Source organism: Xiphias gladius, chromosome 23 (assembly GCF_016859285.1).
Source record: "Xiphias gladius isolate SHS-SW01 ecotype Sanya breed wild chromosome 23, ASM1685928v1, whole genome shotgun sequence".
In the NCBI taxonomy this organism is placed as follows: Eukaryota; Metazoa; Chordata; class Actinopteri; order Istiophoriformes; family Xiphiidae; genus Xiphias; species Xiphias gladius.
In genome coordinates this window covers 28385331-28401935 of record NC_053422.1, presented here as the reverse complement: position 1 = coordinate 28401935, position 16605 = coordinate 28385331, and the positions used below count along the sequence as shown (strand labels likewise).

Below are 16605 nucleotides of genomic sequence, written 5' to 3'. Positions count from 1 at the left end.
GATCAACAGATGCGGATTAAAATAGAAAATAGTCCGTTTCCACCTGTTTGAGTCATAGTTTCAGACAAAATTAAAAAAATAAAATAAATAAAGGTTAGGTCTTTTTAAAGATTTGTGTGTTCAGTAGGAACCAATGTGCCTCAAGCTGTGAGCCACATACAGGGTAGAGGGATTTGTTGACGGTAAAAACACCCCAGAATAACTCTTTAGACTTTAGACTTATTTTTTTAAAAACAGCCACAGCAGCAACAATATGCTAAAGATCTGTAGAGATAAGAAACCTTAAATCATGATTTATCACAAGTAAAATAATTGCAGAGCTTGTTTTCCATTCATGAATGGAAGGAAATTATGCTAAGAAGTGTTTTAAGATTGGGAAACTATGGATACCTGATCTCAGCCGTTATTTGTTGCTACATTTATTGCTTAAGCCACTAATGTAACAACAGTCTGCTGTCATGGTTAATGCAATCTTAACACTTCCTATATTTTTAACTGTTGTTTTTTATATAAATCAGTATATACTCACCACTCTGCTGCTCTGATTTTCTCCTCTCTAACTGAAATACTGTCTTCACTGGCCATTTCCAATTGCTCCCATTTTGCCCTTGGACCTTGGATTGAACACTAATGAAATTCAGTACTTCCAGCACTGATATTTCACATTGAAATTTTTGCAGCAGCTCAATGGTTGTAGCCTAATCCCTGCCTTTCCTAGAAGGCTTTTATTGTGGAAAAATGAAACCTCTACAGCTAGTGTTGAGTTTCGTTAACAGTAGCTTAACAGCAATCCAGACACAGCAAATGGAAGTAACAGGATATAATTAATGAAGGAAAACAGCATTTGTTGTAAAAAGAGAAAGTGACAGCAGCTGATTGCTGAGAATGACACTCCTGTTGTACCGATGGAATGAGGCCTGATGTAGAGGCCACTCTAATGTTCAACACTAACAAGTAACACGTTGTTTGTGTTGACCATTACTATTTGAATAGCAGCTTTAATTTGAGAATTTATGATATATTCTCCTGAAATCTATTGAATCAGTTCATTCATTGTCAGCAGCAACAGAGTGGCCTTCTATGGCAATGCATAAAGTAACAAAAAAGAAGAAAGGCAGAGGTCATAATAGAGGTGAAATGAAGGTAAGCAAGCTACACAAGTGAATGTGAGTGTGCTATTTCTGTTATTATCCCTCCTGCCCTCAGGACTGTGCCATTAGCTATCTGTATCTCCATGGTGATTGTGACCTCCTGCTATGTGCTGACCAACGTAGCGTACTACACGGTGATGTCAGCAGAGGAGCTCTTGGCCTCAGACGCTGTTGCTGTGGTGAGTAATACCTTTTTTAATTTTTTTTTTTTTTAATACAGATGGAATGCAAGAAAAATATTGCCCACATAAAAAAAATGTTCACTGGCTATACTGAACAATTTTACATAAAGTAGTAGAGTTATTATAAATTAGTAAATTATTGGTTTGGAAAGTCTATATAGACAAAATCTAGGCTGTTACAGTTAAAGAATATATACTGTATATAGTGTGTTGTTCAGGTGTTCTTCCTGCTTGTCATCTTTGCCTTCCGCACCTCTACCGGCGAATACTGGGTCAGCTGCACAGTCGTCAGCAGGAGATATCATTTACTGATGTTCACTGCCTATTCAATACAACATCGAGTGGGGGAGCAGTGGTGAGTTGGGGACATCTCCCCACCACACCCTGCAGCTGCCCTTATTGGGTTGTTGAGTCCCAGAAACTGTCCCTCCTCCATGACCACAACCAGTAGCTTGACTTCTCAACCTCCTCTGCCAGTCCTTTGATGGCCCTCCGTAGGCTCGCCCCAGTCATACCAGCAGCAACGAAAAGTTAGGATTGTTGATTTGACCACAAAGCACCTGCATCCAACTTCGACTGGGTGGATGGTCGCACTCCAGCCCACCTTCATTGCACTCTGCTGCCAGTTTCTGAGAACTTGAGCCGCTTGAACTCATGTGCTGTTGGTATCCCCGCCTCTCAAGGGAAAGTAAGTTTAATGATGATGACCTTCTTGGCAGCTGTTGACCACATCACAGTATCTGATCTTAGAGTTCTTTGTTTGATCTCAGGTGGGAATACTAGCTGCTTGCCTCGGTCAACAAGCATTTCCCATGCCTTCCAGGAGTAAGCAGAGATGTTGTCTTTCCTGCTGCTGGCTTCTCTCGGTTCTCTCCTGTCTTGAAAAAGGAAATGAGCAGACGATGGTCACCTAAGGAGTTGTATCCCCTCACCCTTCACTTCCCCAACAGCACCCTGACAGGATGTGCTGGAGACCTGTGTTGCTGTTGCCACACAGCAAGCACTTGTCTTCACTCCCAAACCACTGGAAGAGGTTTCTTGGACATGGAAGGGTGTCATATGTTACCCTTATTAAGAAGCTGAGGTGTGCAAACAGGGTCTGCTTTATGTTTCACAAGCTGATGCCTCTGCTTGCAGTGGCCTCCCATCGTGTCCATGCTCCTTGCTTGCCAACTATGGGAGGCCGAGCCCCAGTCCTGCCCGACTGTCTTGTACACTTCCCAGGACATCTGTGTGCTGCAACCTGCTGATGGCTTGGTCCACCTCTGCCTGTGCCCTCCACCTGTGCCATTTGCAGACATCCATTTTTGTGCTCCTTATCAGCTGCTCCCTGTGTTCCGTTAGTTCAAGTATGATATGGGTTTTCTCCTTCCTTTATCCAAGGCTGATCAATTTCAGCAGCAGTGGAATTCCTTCTCTTCCAACACTGTGCTGTTGTTTCTCAGTCCTTTTCTAATGTGAAGGCTCCGTGACTTTCTGTTATCTTCATCCTTGCCCATGTCAACAGCTCATCAAGGTTCTTGAGGAGCCATGCTGTGCATGGGGCTTTCTGTAAAATGCTTATGATATCATCCATGTGGCATCACAGAGGAGTGTGTCACCGAATGGTAATTTCAGTCTTCTGACTACTTGCCTTGCTGCAATGAGGATAACTTGAAGATGGCCACAAAGAGTATGGGAGGGATAGAGCTGTTTCCATCCCATTGTAAAGCCTTCTAGGGAAAAGCCCATGTGGAGGTTGCTGAAATACTTGGCTATGATCTTGGTGACACACGATGGTATGTGGAAAAATTCCGATCCAAAATCGATCAGTGTGTCTGACACTGAGCCATAGGCATTTGCAAAGTCAAGCCACACCAAATAAAGGTCAACACTCTCTCTTTTGGCGTGCTGTATTTGCTCCTAGATCATGGTGGAGTGCTCAGTTTATCTTGGGAAGCCTGGGAAGATCTTTCCTTCCTTGTTCAGAAAGGCAATACTTCTGAACCGGCTGACGGTGGTGGAGTTTTTCTCTCTGGGAATGAAGACCCCGATTGATTTCAATCCACCAGGAAGTGGAGGAAAATTCAGTGAAAATTCCTAAATCAAGAGTAGAAATGTTCTTAGCTGGCTTCAAAAATTGTTTGCAAGCTATGATAACTGCCAAAAGGGGGGTTACTAAATACTGACTTAAAATGGTGCCCAAAATCCCAAATGTGCATCATCCTGGGAACCTCCACCTAGTTTTGTTTTTTACGCTTAACTATATTTTTTTTCCTCTGGCACACTTACTAGCGTAATATCCACAGACAGTGGTTTAAAATCTGAAAAATCTCCTGCTGTTTGTATGTTCTGAACTTAATGAGAGTATATACAGTATAAAGATTTTGATTTTACCATGAGCTTTCTGGTTTCACAGTAGGCAGAAATAAAATCAGTGAATTTATCTAAAAACAAACAAGCAAAAACAAAAAAACAATGTTGTTTTTAATCCCATTTAATCCTAGGCAGCCTCCTAGGCAACCTAAAAAAACTTTTTTTGTCCAATAAATTTCTAATGTCAGTCAGCCTGGTGAAGACAGTTTGGTCAGCCACTGTCCACTCTGCTCCCAAGCAGCTGCTGCTGACAGACAGCTGGTTCTGACGACAGAGATGGCTGAACAGAGGTTGGAGTTGATGTGGACTGACTGGGAAGAATGCTTCAGTAGCGCTTAAGTGCACATCTTGCTTTTAATGTGGATTCCCATAAGCCTAGCAGAATCAGCTGGTGTAGTATTGTTTATAGTGAGCAAACATGCTATGCAGTTATTTTTTTAAGACCCCATTCAGATCAACACATTGATGGAGTTTATGGATTTTTAGATCCCTAAATGAAAAACAAATCAAACAAAGAAATAATATGTATTTCTTTTTATATATGCATTACATGTATGTGCATTTACTGTGTCTTAATTACATGAAAACATTTAACAGAGCAATTGTTGATTTTTTTTCAATGTGACTTGAATTTTACACGCCACATTAAAATCAAATCACAACACAGAAAACAAAGTAAGATGTGTACTGTACTGCTTTGCAGTGTTGTCCACAGATGTAATTTTAATTAATTCAATTAAAATTTAATTGTAATGCATACATAAAAATGAAATATATATTACTGAGTGTATTTTATTTTATTTTATTTATTTGTTTGATTTGTTTTGTTTAGGCATTTTAAATCTTCTACAAAGTCTGACAGGAACTATGGAAGTAACAAAGCCTGGAGACAGAGACCAGAGCTATGTCCGTAAGTATTTTGAAAGGGAAACTGTACAATATATAACATGGAGTGTCTGCAAACGTTAAAACATGCACATGTAATCCGATTTACCCCAATCTTGTATGTCTCAAAACAGACAACATACTGTTCTCGAAACATATACCTTTTTCTTGTAATAATATGAATTTATAAGTCAAAAGTATCAATTTTTTTCTTGTAGATTTATAACTTTATTCTCAAACTATTATGACTCTATTGCTGTCTTTCGTAACAGTGGTCCTGATATTCAGTCATAACACTGCAAAGAGCAAAGTAACACACTTACAACCCGGGATTTATTGTCTTAGTTTTGGCTAACATCTTGATATTTGTAGTGCCAATAAACATTGTACTAATCACACTCATTGTAAAGATGTGGATGCAAGCACTACACAGTGAACAGTTTTAAGATATAGTCCAATGGGGCCCATCAAAATATGAGTTTTAAACCTGGTCTTTTAAAAGAAAGGTCCGTGCTTCATTTTGGATTGACTATGTTAATAATGAGGCCGAGATACTGTGTGAGGTATAGGGACAGGTGCATGCTGGTGTTCTAAAAACAACAGGAAGTCAGTTATTGTAGTTTGGCTCACTGTCCTGGTCAACAGTTGGAGCAGTTGAAGAAAATTAAGGTACTTAAGCTACTTCTTGTCAGAGTCACAAGTTAGTCAAATCTGAACATACAGACATGATAGACATATTTTTAGATTCACCGTGAGTTACACAGCTCAAGGATATCATTATCTCAGATGTCCATTGCGAAGATATATCCATAAATATACAAAATTAAAAAAAAATCCAAAATCCAAAATGGTCACTATACATTTAATGTCACCCTTGATTTTCAGTTATTAATTTTTAAATTTTTTTGATGGTGAGTTCTTCAAATTCAAGTCGGCCTTGGCTCTCCTGAAGTGGAAAGGTATGTGCGACTTTAATGCATTTAGTTGAGGTCTCATCTTAGCGCTGTTAGTGATGTTTACTCCTAATGTGTGCATCGCAGTTGCCTTCCTGCACTTAACATGGCATTATTAGCGAAGTGTCTCTGACAGCTCGGCTTCCCAGCAGCTGTTAATGTGATTGTGCCAGCCCAGCCCTGTTAATGCTAATCACATCACAGACATCCCCTAATAACAGCCACCATTGCTTATTAGACAAAGGACTGCTATCAGTGCTACTGTAAGCCTATAGCCGGGGAAGACTAATTCGCTAAGAGATCTCTGATCTTTTCTAATGCAGTTAGTTTTATTGCCCTGTGCAAGACGAGTGATAAGAGCACCTTAATAAAGGTGGTAAGCCCATTTATCTGTTCTTAGAAGGCTGTGCTGGGATAAAGGAATTACACTCTGTTCTTCCTTTCTTATAGACAGGGAGAAAAAGTTTACATAACAAACTTAATTTAACTCATGTCTAGAACTTGTCTCAAGGAGGCTGGCCTATATATTGAAGGTAAACTGAAATTCATAACTAAAGACTGACTTATAAATGAAAAATAAGATAAATTACATTTAGTTGCTTTGTGTAGTTTGTCTATGAAAGTCAGTCCCTTTAAGACTGACAGCAGGTCACAATCCTTTAAAAAAAAAAAAAAAAAAAATTATTGAAAAACCATTTAGTTTACATTTAATGACCATACTGTGCTTTTCAAATACAGGTTATTATCATAATTAAACATGATTTGATAAACACAATACTATAATATTTACATTTTTATATTGCTTCATCGTTAATGATTTCTACAATTGTAAGACTGGCCAAAATTATCCCCACTAACACTATTAGACGTAATGGATATGTAACAGCTAAGGGGCCAATCCCACAAACTATTTTAATAATTTTCTTTTATTTGCAAGGTATGAAAGAATTACTAAATACTAATACCAAACTAAATTGGCTAAATAAAATACATGGCTGGTTGATGATGTGTTTTTTTCATGTGTGCCTAAACACATATTATCTTCAAAACTAACTGATATAAAATACAAACCTTTATTAGCGGTAATGATACTGTAAGTTACGTGACAAACAAAATACATCATGGAAAAAGCCAATTATTAGTGAGCGTTAGTTAAGATTAGCATTAAGTTGGATCCTACAAAAAATGCTTACAACAAATGTCCTCTCAGTTTTATTTGTCCAGTAGGACTTTAGTCAAACATTACACTTTCTGTGTGGATTTCTTACATATTAGATAGTGATACATTTATAGCAGTTGTTTAGACATTACCTAGTGTAATGATCTCGATCTTTTCTACATGTTCAACTGCCTTTAATACTTGCTTATGCAGGTGATTGTAAAGGGTAAATTATGAAAAAAAAGAACCACACCAAGACAACAATAACTACAAAAACAATTGCCTTCTTCAATTTCATGGTAGAGACATGCAGTGTATATATCCCTGATCATAACTGCACACATTGTGATCTTTATGGGTTTTTTTGGGGGGGGGTTTCTTGAATGTGTTGTGTTTTTTTTGGTCAAATACATTTTTTCAGAGGTAATCCTGTTTCAGTAGGTGGAACTGCATATAAGCCTACTGGGTTTAAGACAAATGTCTTCTGACAATTTTCTTAAATGCTTTCAAAATCATTGAATATTTAACATTTTTTAAATAGGATATGCATCATTACGTAGTGGTTACAGATACACTATTGTCATATAATGACCACCTATTGCATCTTTGAAGCAACAAATACTGTTGCTTACTTTTCTTTCTCTCCTTCTGTTTGTATCTGTCACAGACATTTGCAGATAAGTTGATGGGGAACTTCTCAGTAGCTGTTCCAGTGTTTGTGGCCTTGTCTTGCTATGGCTCCATGAATGGCTGTTTATTTGCTTTGTCAAGGTAAAGATGATTCCTCTTTGCTGGCCTTTATCTTACATGTACATTAAAATAACTATGACATATTTTAGATATTTATTTAGGTATTTATTTAAGATAAATCATGTGCAAACCCCTGAACATCAACACTTCCTGTAAATTTTCATTTTAAAAACCTGCCTGGAATGGATTATGTCGTTTGAGCCACTGAAAGGCTTTTAATTTCAAACATCTGTGGAGGAAATGTTAAGTTTCATTGACAGTAGCTTTGTAATCTAAAAACAACAAATTAAGAGAGAAATGGAAGCTTCCTACTAAAATATGATAAAATGTATAGTGCATTCAGAAAGTATTCAGAAGACTTCACTTTTTTCACATTTTGTTATGTTTCATTTAAATTCATTTTTTGCGGAGCGCTCTGGTGGCCAAATGGTTACAGCACATGCCACATAACCGCAACATCCAAATATGGCCTTTGTTGCATGTCATACCCCATCTGTCTTTTCCTGTGTTTCCTGTTTGCCTCTCCACTGTTAACTACCAAATGAGGGCAAAAATGCCAAAAAATAATTTGAAAACAAATTATATTTTCCCCTCATCAATTTAAACTCAATACTCCATAACGACAGAGTGACAGAATTTAGAAATGTTTATTTATCTATTAAAAAGAAAGACCGAAATATCACATGAGTATTCAAACCTTTTGCTATGACACTTGAAAAATAGCTCAGGTTTCTCTTGACCGTCTTTGAGATGTTGCTACACCTTGATTAGAGTCCACCTGTGGTAAATTCAATTGATCCTACATGATTTGGAAAGGCACACACCTGTCTATATAAGGTCTCACAGTTGACAATGCTTATCAGAACAAAAACAAAGACATGAGGTCAAAAGAATTGCCTGCAGAGCTCAGAGTCAGGATTGTGTCGAGGCATACATACATTCAGAATGCACTGTATGTATGGTAGATCTGTTCCACATAAAGCCCTGCAGTTGAGGCAAAAAAGCCAAAAATTTTATAGAATTTGCAGTGTGTACAGCGATTCAAGCAAGTTGGACAAGTAGGTTTTGCTGTAGTTCACTGTCTCTGTTTAGAGTTTGAACCCACATAGTGTGCAGATTTCTCTTAGTTGTTGAACCTAAGCACCTGACACATTCTTAATGGAAATTAAAAAACAGAGACCAGACATCCTGTCACCATTATATATTATAATGTCAACGTAAAGTGAATGTGATCCAAGATTAAAATGAACTTGTTTTAGTCATACAGTTAATCAGTTCAATATTAACTCAATTTTTATTGTCATTCTTGTTCAAATTTCTGTATGTGTGTGTGCCCGTGTGTGTGTTCAAAGAATGTTCTATGTGGCTTCACGTGAAGGACAGCTCCCTGAGGTTTTGTCAATGATCCACGTCCGCAGACACACTCCACTGACTGCTGTTCTCATACTGGTGAGTTTATTGCAATAACAGCAATAATGACAACAATCATAACTATTAATTTGACAATACTGTCAAAACTAAATATCCCTAATACCCTCAAGTAAAACAAACACTGACAGTAACAATAGCATTAAAGATTAGCATTTAACAAAATCTATAATGACAACTTAAATACTAATGCTAAGACAAGTAATACTTATCATATTACATGATGAATGATGTTTGCTCCTCAAGCCAAGTCATTTCACTTATAATGTAGCGTGAAGCACTAAAATTGTTGCTATGGTTACCTGCATACAGCTTGCATGCTGACATTTGGATAAGCAATTGACCAAGTTGTCCTGGACAGCTAAAATGGATTTTAATGGACATCTGCCAGCCAATCAGAAACAAGACTTTTTTTCTGTGGCCATGCCACTAATAAGACTATTTACATAAACCACAGCAACCACCCTATTGTTTTTTTTGTTTTAACTTCCTAAACTTATTTGTGTGTGTGTGTGTGTGTGTGTGTGTGCGTGTGTGTGTGGGGGTGCAGTACCCTATGACCATGTTCCAGCTGTTTGTGGGAGACATCTACAGCCTGCTGAACTTCATGAGCTTCCTGAGGTGGTTGTTCATTGGTGTCGTGGTGCTAGGTTTAATCTACCTCCGATATACAAAGCCTGACCTGCCCCGCCCTTTTAAGGTCAGTTTCCCCACAACTTTACACAGCTATAGCTGTACTAAATCCTACTGGGATCAATGCCACTATATTAAAATTACAGGTCACACACCTTCATTGTAATCACAGTATCTCACCTTGTTCTTATAGCTATGTCTCATTTTGCTTAAGAATCTGTTTGAAAGATAAATGTGAATTAGTTAATCAACAAAAAAGTCATATACTCTTGCATGCATATCTGTAAACAAGCTCTAGAAAGTATATAGACGGCTTCACTTTTGCACTTTATTGTGTTGTAGATTTAATTGTAAATGGATTAAACTGCCATTTTTGCCCATCAATTTATACTTAATAACCCATAATGACAAAGTGTTTTTCAAAAATCAAAAATCTTTCATTTACAAAAGTATAGGGACCCTTGATTCAGTACTTCATAGAAGCCTCTTTGGCAACAATTACAGCTTTGAACCTTCTTGGGTAAGGCTCTACAAGCTTTGAACACCAGGATTTGGGCAGTTTTTGCCCATTCTTCCTGACAGTTTCTCTCAAGCTCCGTCAGATTGGATGGGAAGCACCTGTGAACTGCGATCTTTAGCTCTCTCCACAGATGTTCTATGGGGTTCAAGTCTCTCCTTTGGCTAGACCAATCAAGGATAGTCGGAGACTTGTCCCAAAGCCACTCCAGCATTGTCTTGCCTGAATGCTTCAGGTCATTGTTGTACTGAAAAGTGAACTATCACCCCTGTCTCAGGTTCTGTGCACTTTGGAACAGGTTTTCTTCAAGGACCTTATCTATATTTGGGCAGCTGTGGCTCAGGAGGTAGAGTGGGTTGTCCACTAACCAGAAGGTTGGTGGATCAATCCCTGTGGTTCGATCCCCGTCTCCTTGGGCAAGATACTGAACCCCAAATTGCCCCCGATGTATCATCACTGTGTGAGTGTGTGTATTTATGTATAGAAAGCACTGTATGTATAGAAAAGGGCTGTATGAATGTGTGTATGAATGGGTGAATGTGGCATGTAGTGTAAAGAACTTTGAGTTGTCAATAAGACTAGAAAAGTGCTATATAAGTTCAGACCATTTATATTTGGCTGCATTCATCCTTCCCTCAATTCTGATCAGTCTCCCTGTCCCTGCCGCTAACATCTATGCCCTGATCTATGTCTGACTACAGTTTATCACAGAGTTCTACAGAAAGTTCCTTGGACCTCACAGCTTGGTTTTTGTCCTGACATGCAGTGTGAATTATGGGACCTTATATAGATGTGTGCCTTTCTATCAACTCTATTCAGTTTGCCACAGGTGGACTACAATCAAGTTTTAGACACATCTCAGGGATAATTAAGTGTAGATTAATGGGCAAATAATGACAATTTTATCAATTTAAAATTAAATCTACGACTCAATAAAATGTACAAAAAGTGAAGGGTTCTGAATACTTTCTGAAACCACTGTACATACAGTATATGAATAGTAACAGACATCACTTCTGACTTGTCCACAGGTCCCACTCTTCATCCCAGTGGTATTCTGCCTCACATGTTTCTTCATGGTGTTTCTGTCTCTCTACTCGGACCCAGTTAACACAGGGATTGGATTTGCCATTTCCCTCACTGGTATCCCGGCATACTACATCTTCATCTACTTCAATCACAGACCAAAGTGGCTTCAGAGGGCTTTAGGTAACTCATAACTGACAGCTATTAATACAGTGGATTTTAGATTCTCCTGCACATATGAAACTAGGAGAGACTGATTAATTGTGATGCAGTTATTTGATTAAGTAATTACTCCAATGTCACAATTTTAGTTGTCATCGATTTCAACAATGACATAATTATTTAAGTCATTTATCAAGGTAAAATTAAAAATATTTGATGGCTGTCAAAAGTCAGATTTTATGTCCAAGCTACTCTCGAATGCTTACTGCCTTTATCTGCTTTATATAATGGCAAACTCAATATTTTGGGGTTTAGACATTTGAAGGTGTCACATGGGCTCTGGGAATTTCTGATGGGTATTTTTCATGTTTTTCAATTTTCTCACAATTTAAAGACAACATGATAACTTCAATAACTAATTACTTTAAAAAAAAAGACAAATTAAATATAAATGAAAATAACTGATGCAGCCCCAAGGTTAATCATTGTTGGCATACAAAGTTATGCAGAACTATCAACGTTTTGACCCAGGATCAAATGTTTTTTTACAAAATTGTAAACTGTATATATACTGCACAATCAGTGCATATGAGTGATGCTTGTTTTCCTAAGGTTACCTTATAATTATGCAAAAATATTTAGAAAATAATGCTGGAATTGTTTAGGGGCAATCACCAAAAATACTGCCAGAGTATGTTTATAATTTATGTACTATTGTATGCATCAGGTAATCTGCAAGTATAACACTCCCTTGCTGCCTCACAGTAGTTGGCTCTCAATAGGTAATTGGCTTGTCCTCATTCAAGAACCCTTTTTAGGGCAAAGTTGACCTCTTCCTGCAGGTTACAACTGAAACTTAATCTGAGGCTTTGACCTAAAGCTCTCACTAAAAAAGTTCTGTGTTGAATAACTGATTGCAACATTTCTTATTTACGGAACTATGGAAGTTTTCAAAACCACCAGTTACAACCATTTACAAGATGAAACTTAATCAAAGTTAGACTTGGGAATCTTCAGGTGAAGATCCCCTTGACATGCCTGAGGTTGCTAAAGTAAAAAGTTGGGGTCAAATCCATTTAGCTACCCAAAGAAGCCAAAAGCTAAAATTAGCTTTCAAATAAAACAAATTTCTGTTATTTGCTGAAAAACTTCACAAGCATATGTGTAGAAACCCTCCTATGTTCCAAATTTTTTAATGACTGGAAAGCCACAAGGGAACCTGTAAAGGCTATGCAAAGGCGCCTGGACTTGCTTGTTCTTGAAGACGTTTCTCATCCGAAAGGCTTCTTCAGTTCAAGGAACCAGCTACCACATACTACCTTGATTAGCAGTAACATTTCAAAGGTTTAAAAGAACATTTGATCCTAAAATAGGTTCTAAACAGGTCCCTGATGTTTGGCTTTCAAACAACATTTCCAAAAGCTGATTAATAGAGGAGGGTTTCCTAGAAGTCAAAAATTTCAGGTAACAGTATAGCTGTGGAGAACCCTTTAGGAACCCTTCTTTTTCATAGTGTAAAGTCACTTACAAATCATATTATACTGAATTTTGAATACCGAATAGACTCGTTCAGTAGTTCCATTTGCCCTGCTTAAGAACTCCAAGCTGATCATGGAAAGCAAGTGAGGCAAACCCTCAGGTAGCAGCTATTAATTTTTGCTAATAATATCTCAATTTGTTGCATAAGCTTTAAATGTGCACATTCACAGGTTGTTACAGCCTTGCAAATATTCTTGTGAATTTTAACTGCCACATTTTAACAGCCACACAATCTTATCAGGTTAACATGTGTCAAACATTTTAAATTATTTAAGTCTAGAAATGATATGTTCTTTCCTCTATCCTCAGATTCATTCAACAGAACCTTACAGATCATCCTGGAGGTCGTCCCTGCTGAGCAATAACAGCACAAAAACATTTAGTACAAAGATCGAAAGTTAATTATGTCACTACTGAAGTTAAGTTGAAAGAAGTAAAAATCGTTTTATATCTACTATACATGTCATTGTTTTTGTGAACATTGTGATTATTTATGTATCAGTCAAGGACCATCTGATCACCATTTTCTTCTCAATAACCTATACTGTGTGTCCGTACACAGCAAGTCACTACACATGTACAAACACTGTCTGGACTAATCTGGTTTATTATATAGTATCATACTGACCGTAGAAAGGTTTGTCACATACACTGTTTCCTTAAAGTCTATGTACCCATAGACTCAGATGTGTTATTTATGTAACTTAGTTTATTTTTGGTGGGTCATATGCCAAACATTGTGAGATGAGCAACATGTCTTAAAATTCATATCTTGTGATCAATAAATACTACACTAGAAGTGGGAGTGAGTCACATTGTGTAGATTGAAATCTGGTGCTTGTGATCACCTTTACCTGCTTTTTATCAAATATCTGATCAGTATTATAATCTAATATACTGACAAAGCTGGAAGAAAAAGAAACTTTCTTCTATAGCAGTCTGACGCATAAACCACTAATTAACATAGCAGTACTAATTAGATCAGTTCTCTTTTACAGCTCTAGGATCAGTTATAATAGTCATGGTGACTGGTCAGAATGCGGTATTTGTTTTTTTTAATGTGTTTACAACAATAGGATCTCATAACAGCAGTTGTGTGAGTGGCCAATAAAAATGTATTTCTTCATCCAAAAAACAGTCACAGGCTGACTCTGAATCTGCACTATTCCAAACAGATATTAAGATGACTTTTCCAGACTATATCAATAAAATATAAAGATGTTTTTATTAATTCGTGTTAATAAATCAGCTTCCAGACCAATGATATAAAAATCTGTGGGTTTAGTGATTGTACATGAAGAACGTAACTTATGTTACTAATTTAATAACCTGTATTACTGTACTAACAAGTTAAATGTCAGAGCTCTGGATACTTTTCACAACAGAAACATCAAGCTTCAGTTGCATCACACAATGAGGTAGTTGAGTTATTTTGCGCCAAAGTTGTCATAAGTGGTTTTGTCAGGTCACATGACTTCCACACAAATGTGGAAATATCTTCCCAACTTTGAGAAATGTATAGCAGGCTGTGTGAATTGATCAGGACAGCAAATTCTGACCTGTATTCACTAGAGCCACCTATTGCAATCATAAGTTAAAAGAGACAAAACATGAAATTGAACAATACAACTTGTGTTTTATATAGATAGGGTTGGCCTTTAGTTCAATCAGTTTTGATAACATTGTACTAACCAAGTTAATTGCTGAAATATAGGAACACACAAACCCAAAGGAAACTCAAGGCAAAGGGACACAACCAGTCAGATGATGAGACAGGTTGGAAAAAAATACCAGTTTATCCAGATGATTTAAACCACTTTTTTGCTGGTCGAACTGAAAGTGAGTGAACCTGAAATGTTGGTAATACACCCATATCGGACAGGAAGCAAAACGTTTTGATAGATGGTTCTGAATTGGAGACTGATAGAATACCAAAATTTGCTAATCTCCATGACTAACGCGAAAATGCCGACTGTCGCATGTTCTTGTACCACGCAAACCTCAAACAACCAGCTTATACTTTTTATATGCAGTGACATTTGTGCTGAAAAGGCCAAAAAAGGAGGAAGAAAGTGCAAACTTTGGGTGAGATCCTGGATGGATAATTTTTTATGTGAACAACTTGCAGTGACTGAATCTTAAGACTTAAGTTCAGAATCTCACATATCACTCACCATATCACTTTATTACGACTTTAATAATCAACTGACCCAGCGTGGCAAAGACCAACATTCTAAGGCTTAAAATAGCTCAGAACTGGCTAAACTAGAAGAAACTTCTAAAAATAACTCAGTCCTTACTCAGGACTCCTACGTTTTTGGTATGAGAGTATTTCAAAAAGCATTTTACTGCTGAAAGTATCTCAAATGTCTAAGAGAAGTTAGAGGTCTCCCAAGTCCCTAAGACCTTGTTGAGGAATTTTCTATGACAAAAAAGACTTAGCAAGGATATCTTTCCAGTGGGTTCAATTTCATAGCATTTGCAAAGGGATTGAGCACTGTACAGAGATCAGAGGTCTCCACGGGTGAAGCCTTGAGTAGTGAGAAACAACATCTTTTATACTGATAAGCTATCCTCCTCTCACTATTTTGTCTGTCTGGCTCTATTCGTCCCACACTTTTGCACATGTGACATCTGCATATTTTGAGACAAAAGAACAACCAGTATGGGGCAGTTTTGACTTTCCCAGGGATGTGGTTCAGCACATGCTGCCCATCTCCACACAGTATGCTGAATCACAATGGAACATAACAGTTCAAAACGACAAGAACATTTAAAATTATCATTACAACTTACTCAAAGTCAGTCATGGCTGCTGCCAATAATTCACCTATTTGTGTCAGCATTTTCGAAAAATATAATTCTAATTAGCTTTTAAATACATGTCAGCTCAATCGTGAGGGTATTTTGAAGGTGGTGGAGCTAGTAAGGAATCATCGCCAACAAATTGAAACAATTAAATAATAATGGACATCAGGTGTGTGCAACCCTTTGTTATTTGGCCACTGGAAAAATGCAGTTATGCAGCACTGATGAACTGGGAATATCACAATTATCCACCAAACTGTAGACACGCTTTCTAGACCCCACATTGTTCGGTAATATACTAAGACTCCATTACATAACCATTACCTACAATAAATCAAAGGTGATTTTATGGCCATTGCTGGATTGCCTGGTGTAGTGGGTAGTATGGAGGGGACACACATCTGAATCATTGTGCTGAGGATGTGTTTGTGAATTGAAAAATGGGCCTGGAGCTAATCCCAGCTGACATTGGGCAGGAAGTGGTGTACACCCTGGACAGGTTGCCAGTTTCTTACAGGGCAAAACCACAACCAGGACTTCAGTTAAAGTGCAGACTGTAAATTGGTGGAAAGGTCAACTTTTTTGTTGAGACTTAAGCAGAGGTCTTGTGAATGAGCAGAAAATCATTTGTATGGTGAAGAAAAACCCTTTATGTCTGCACAGCAAGTCAAGAATGCTCTCCAAGATGCAGACAGACATCTTTCCTTGTCAGTGGACAAGAGAAGATTCATAGCCAGAGGATTCAATTGTTTTTTTTTGTTTTTTTTGCTGTTTTTCAATTGTTTTTAAATTTTTGTTATGTTTTTAAGGTGTATGTTTACACATGTAGAGCTGTGTTTACATAGCGGCCCTAGGTCAAAGGTCCTCAGAGGGTGCCTCACAGTTTGGAAAAGGAAGTTAATACTTTGTGACTGAAACCATATGTTAGTGACAGTTTTTAGGAAAATAATTGTCTTATTTTTGCCTGATTTTCAGAGTGGTTCATTGGCTTCACACCCTCTCAAAAGCAGATATGCAGATGCTTGACATGATGCTGTACTTTTTTGTAATAAACCTT

At 37.6% G+C, this 16605-nt stretch overlaps 1 protein-coding gene across 1 annotated transcript in view; it reads left to right on the top strand.

The window, feature by feature from the left end:
• Window positions 1-16378, top strand: part of slc7a11 (solute carrier family 7 member 11) — a 29211-nt gene extending 12833 nt beyond the window's left edge. Inside the window, exons 7-12 of the mRNA XM_040119275.1 lie at window positions 1207-1330; window positions 7353-7456; window positions 8788-8884; window positions 9414-9563; window positions 11045-11222; window positions 13050-16378. Of these exons, the coding sequence (XP_039975209.1) occupies window positions 1207-1330; window positions 7353-7456; window positions 8788-8884; window positions 9414-9563; window positions 11045-11222; window positions 13050-13105 (709 nt within the window). The 3' untranslated portion in view covers window positions 13106-16378. The remainder of the gene's footprint in view (window positions 1-1206; window positions 1331-7352; window positions 7457-8787; window positions 8885-9413; window positions 9564-11044; window positions 11223-13049) is intronic.
• The last annotated feature ends 227 nt before the right edge of the window (window positions 16379-16605 follow it).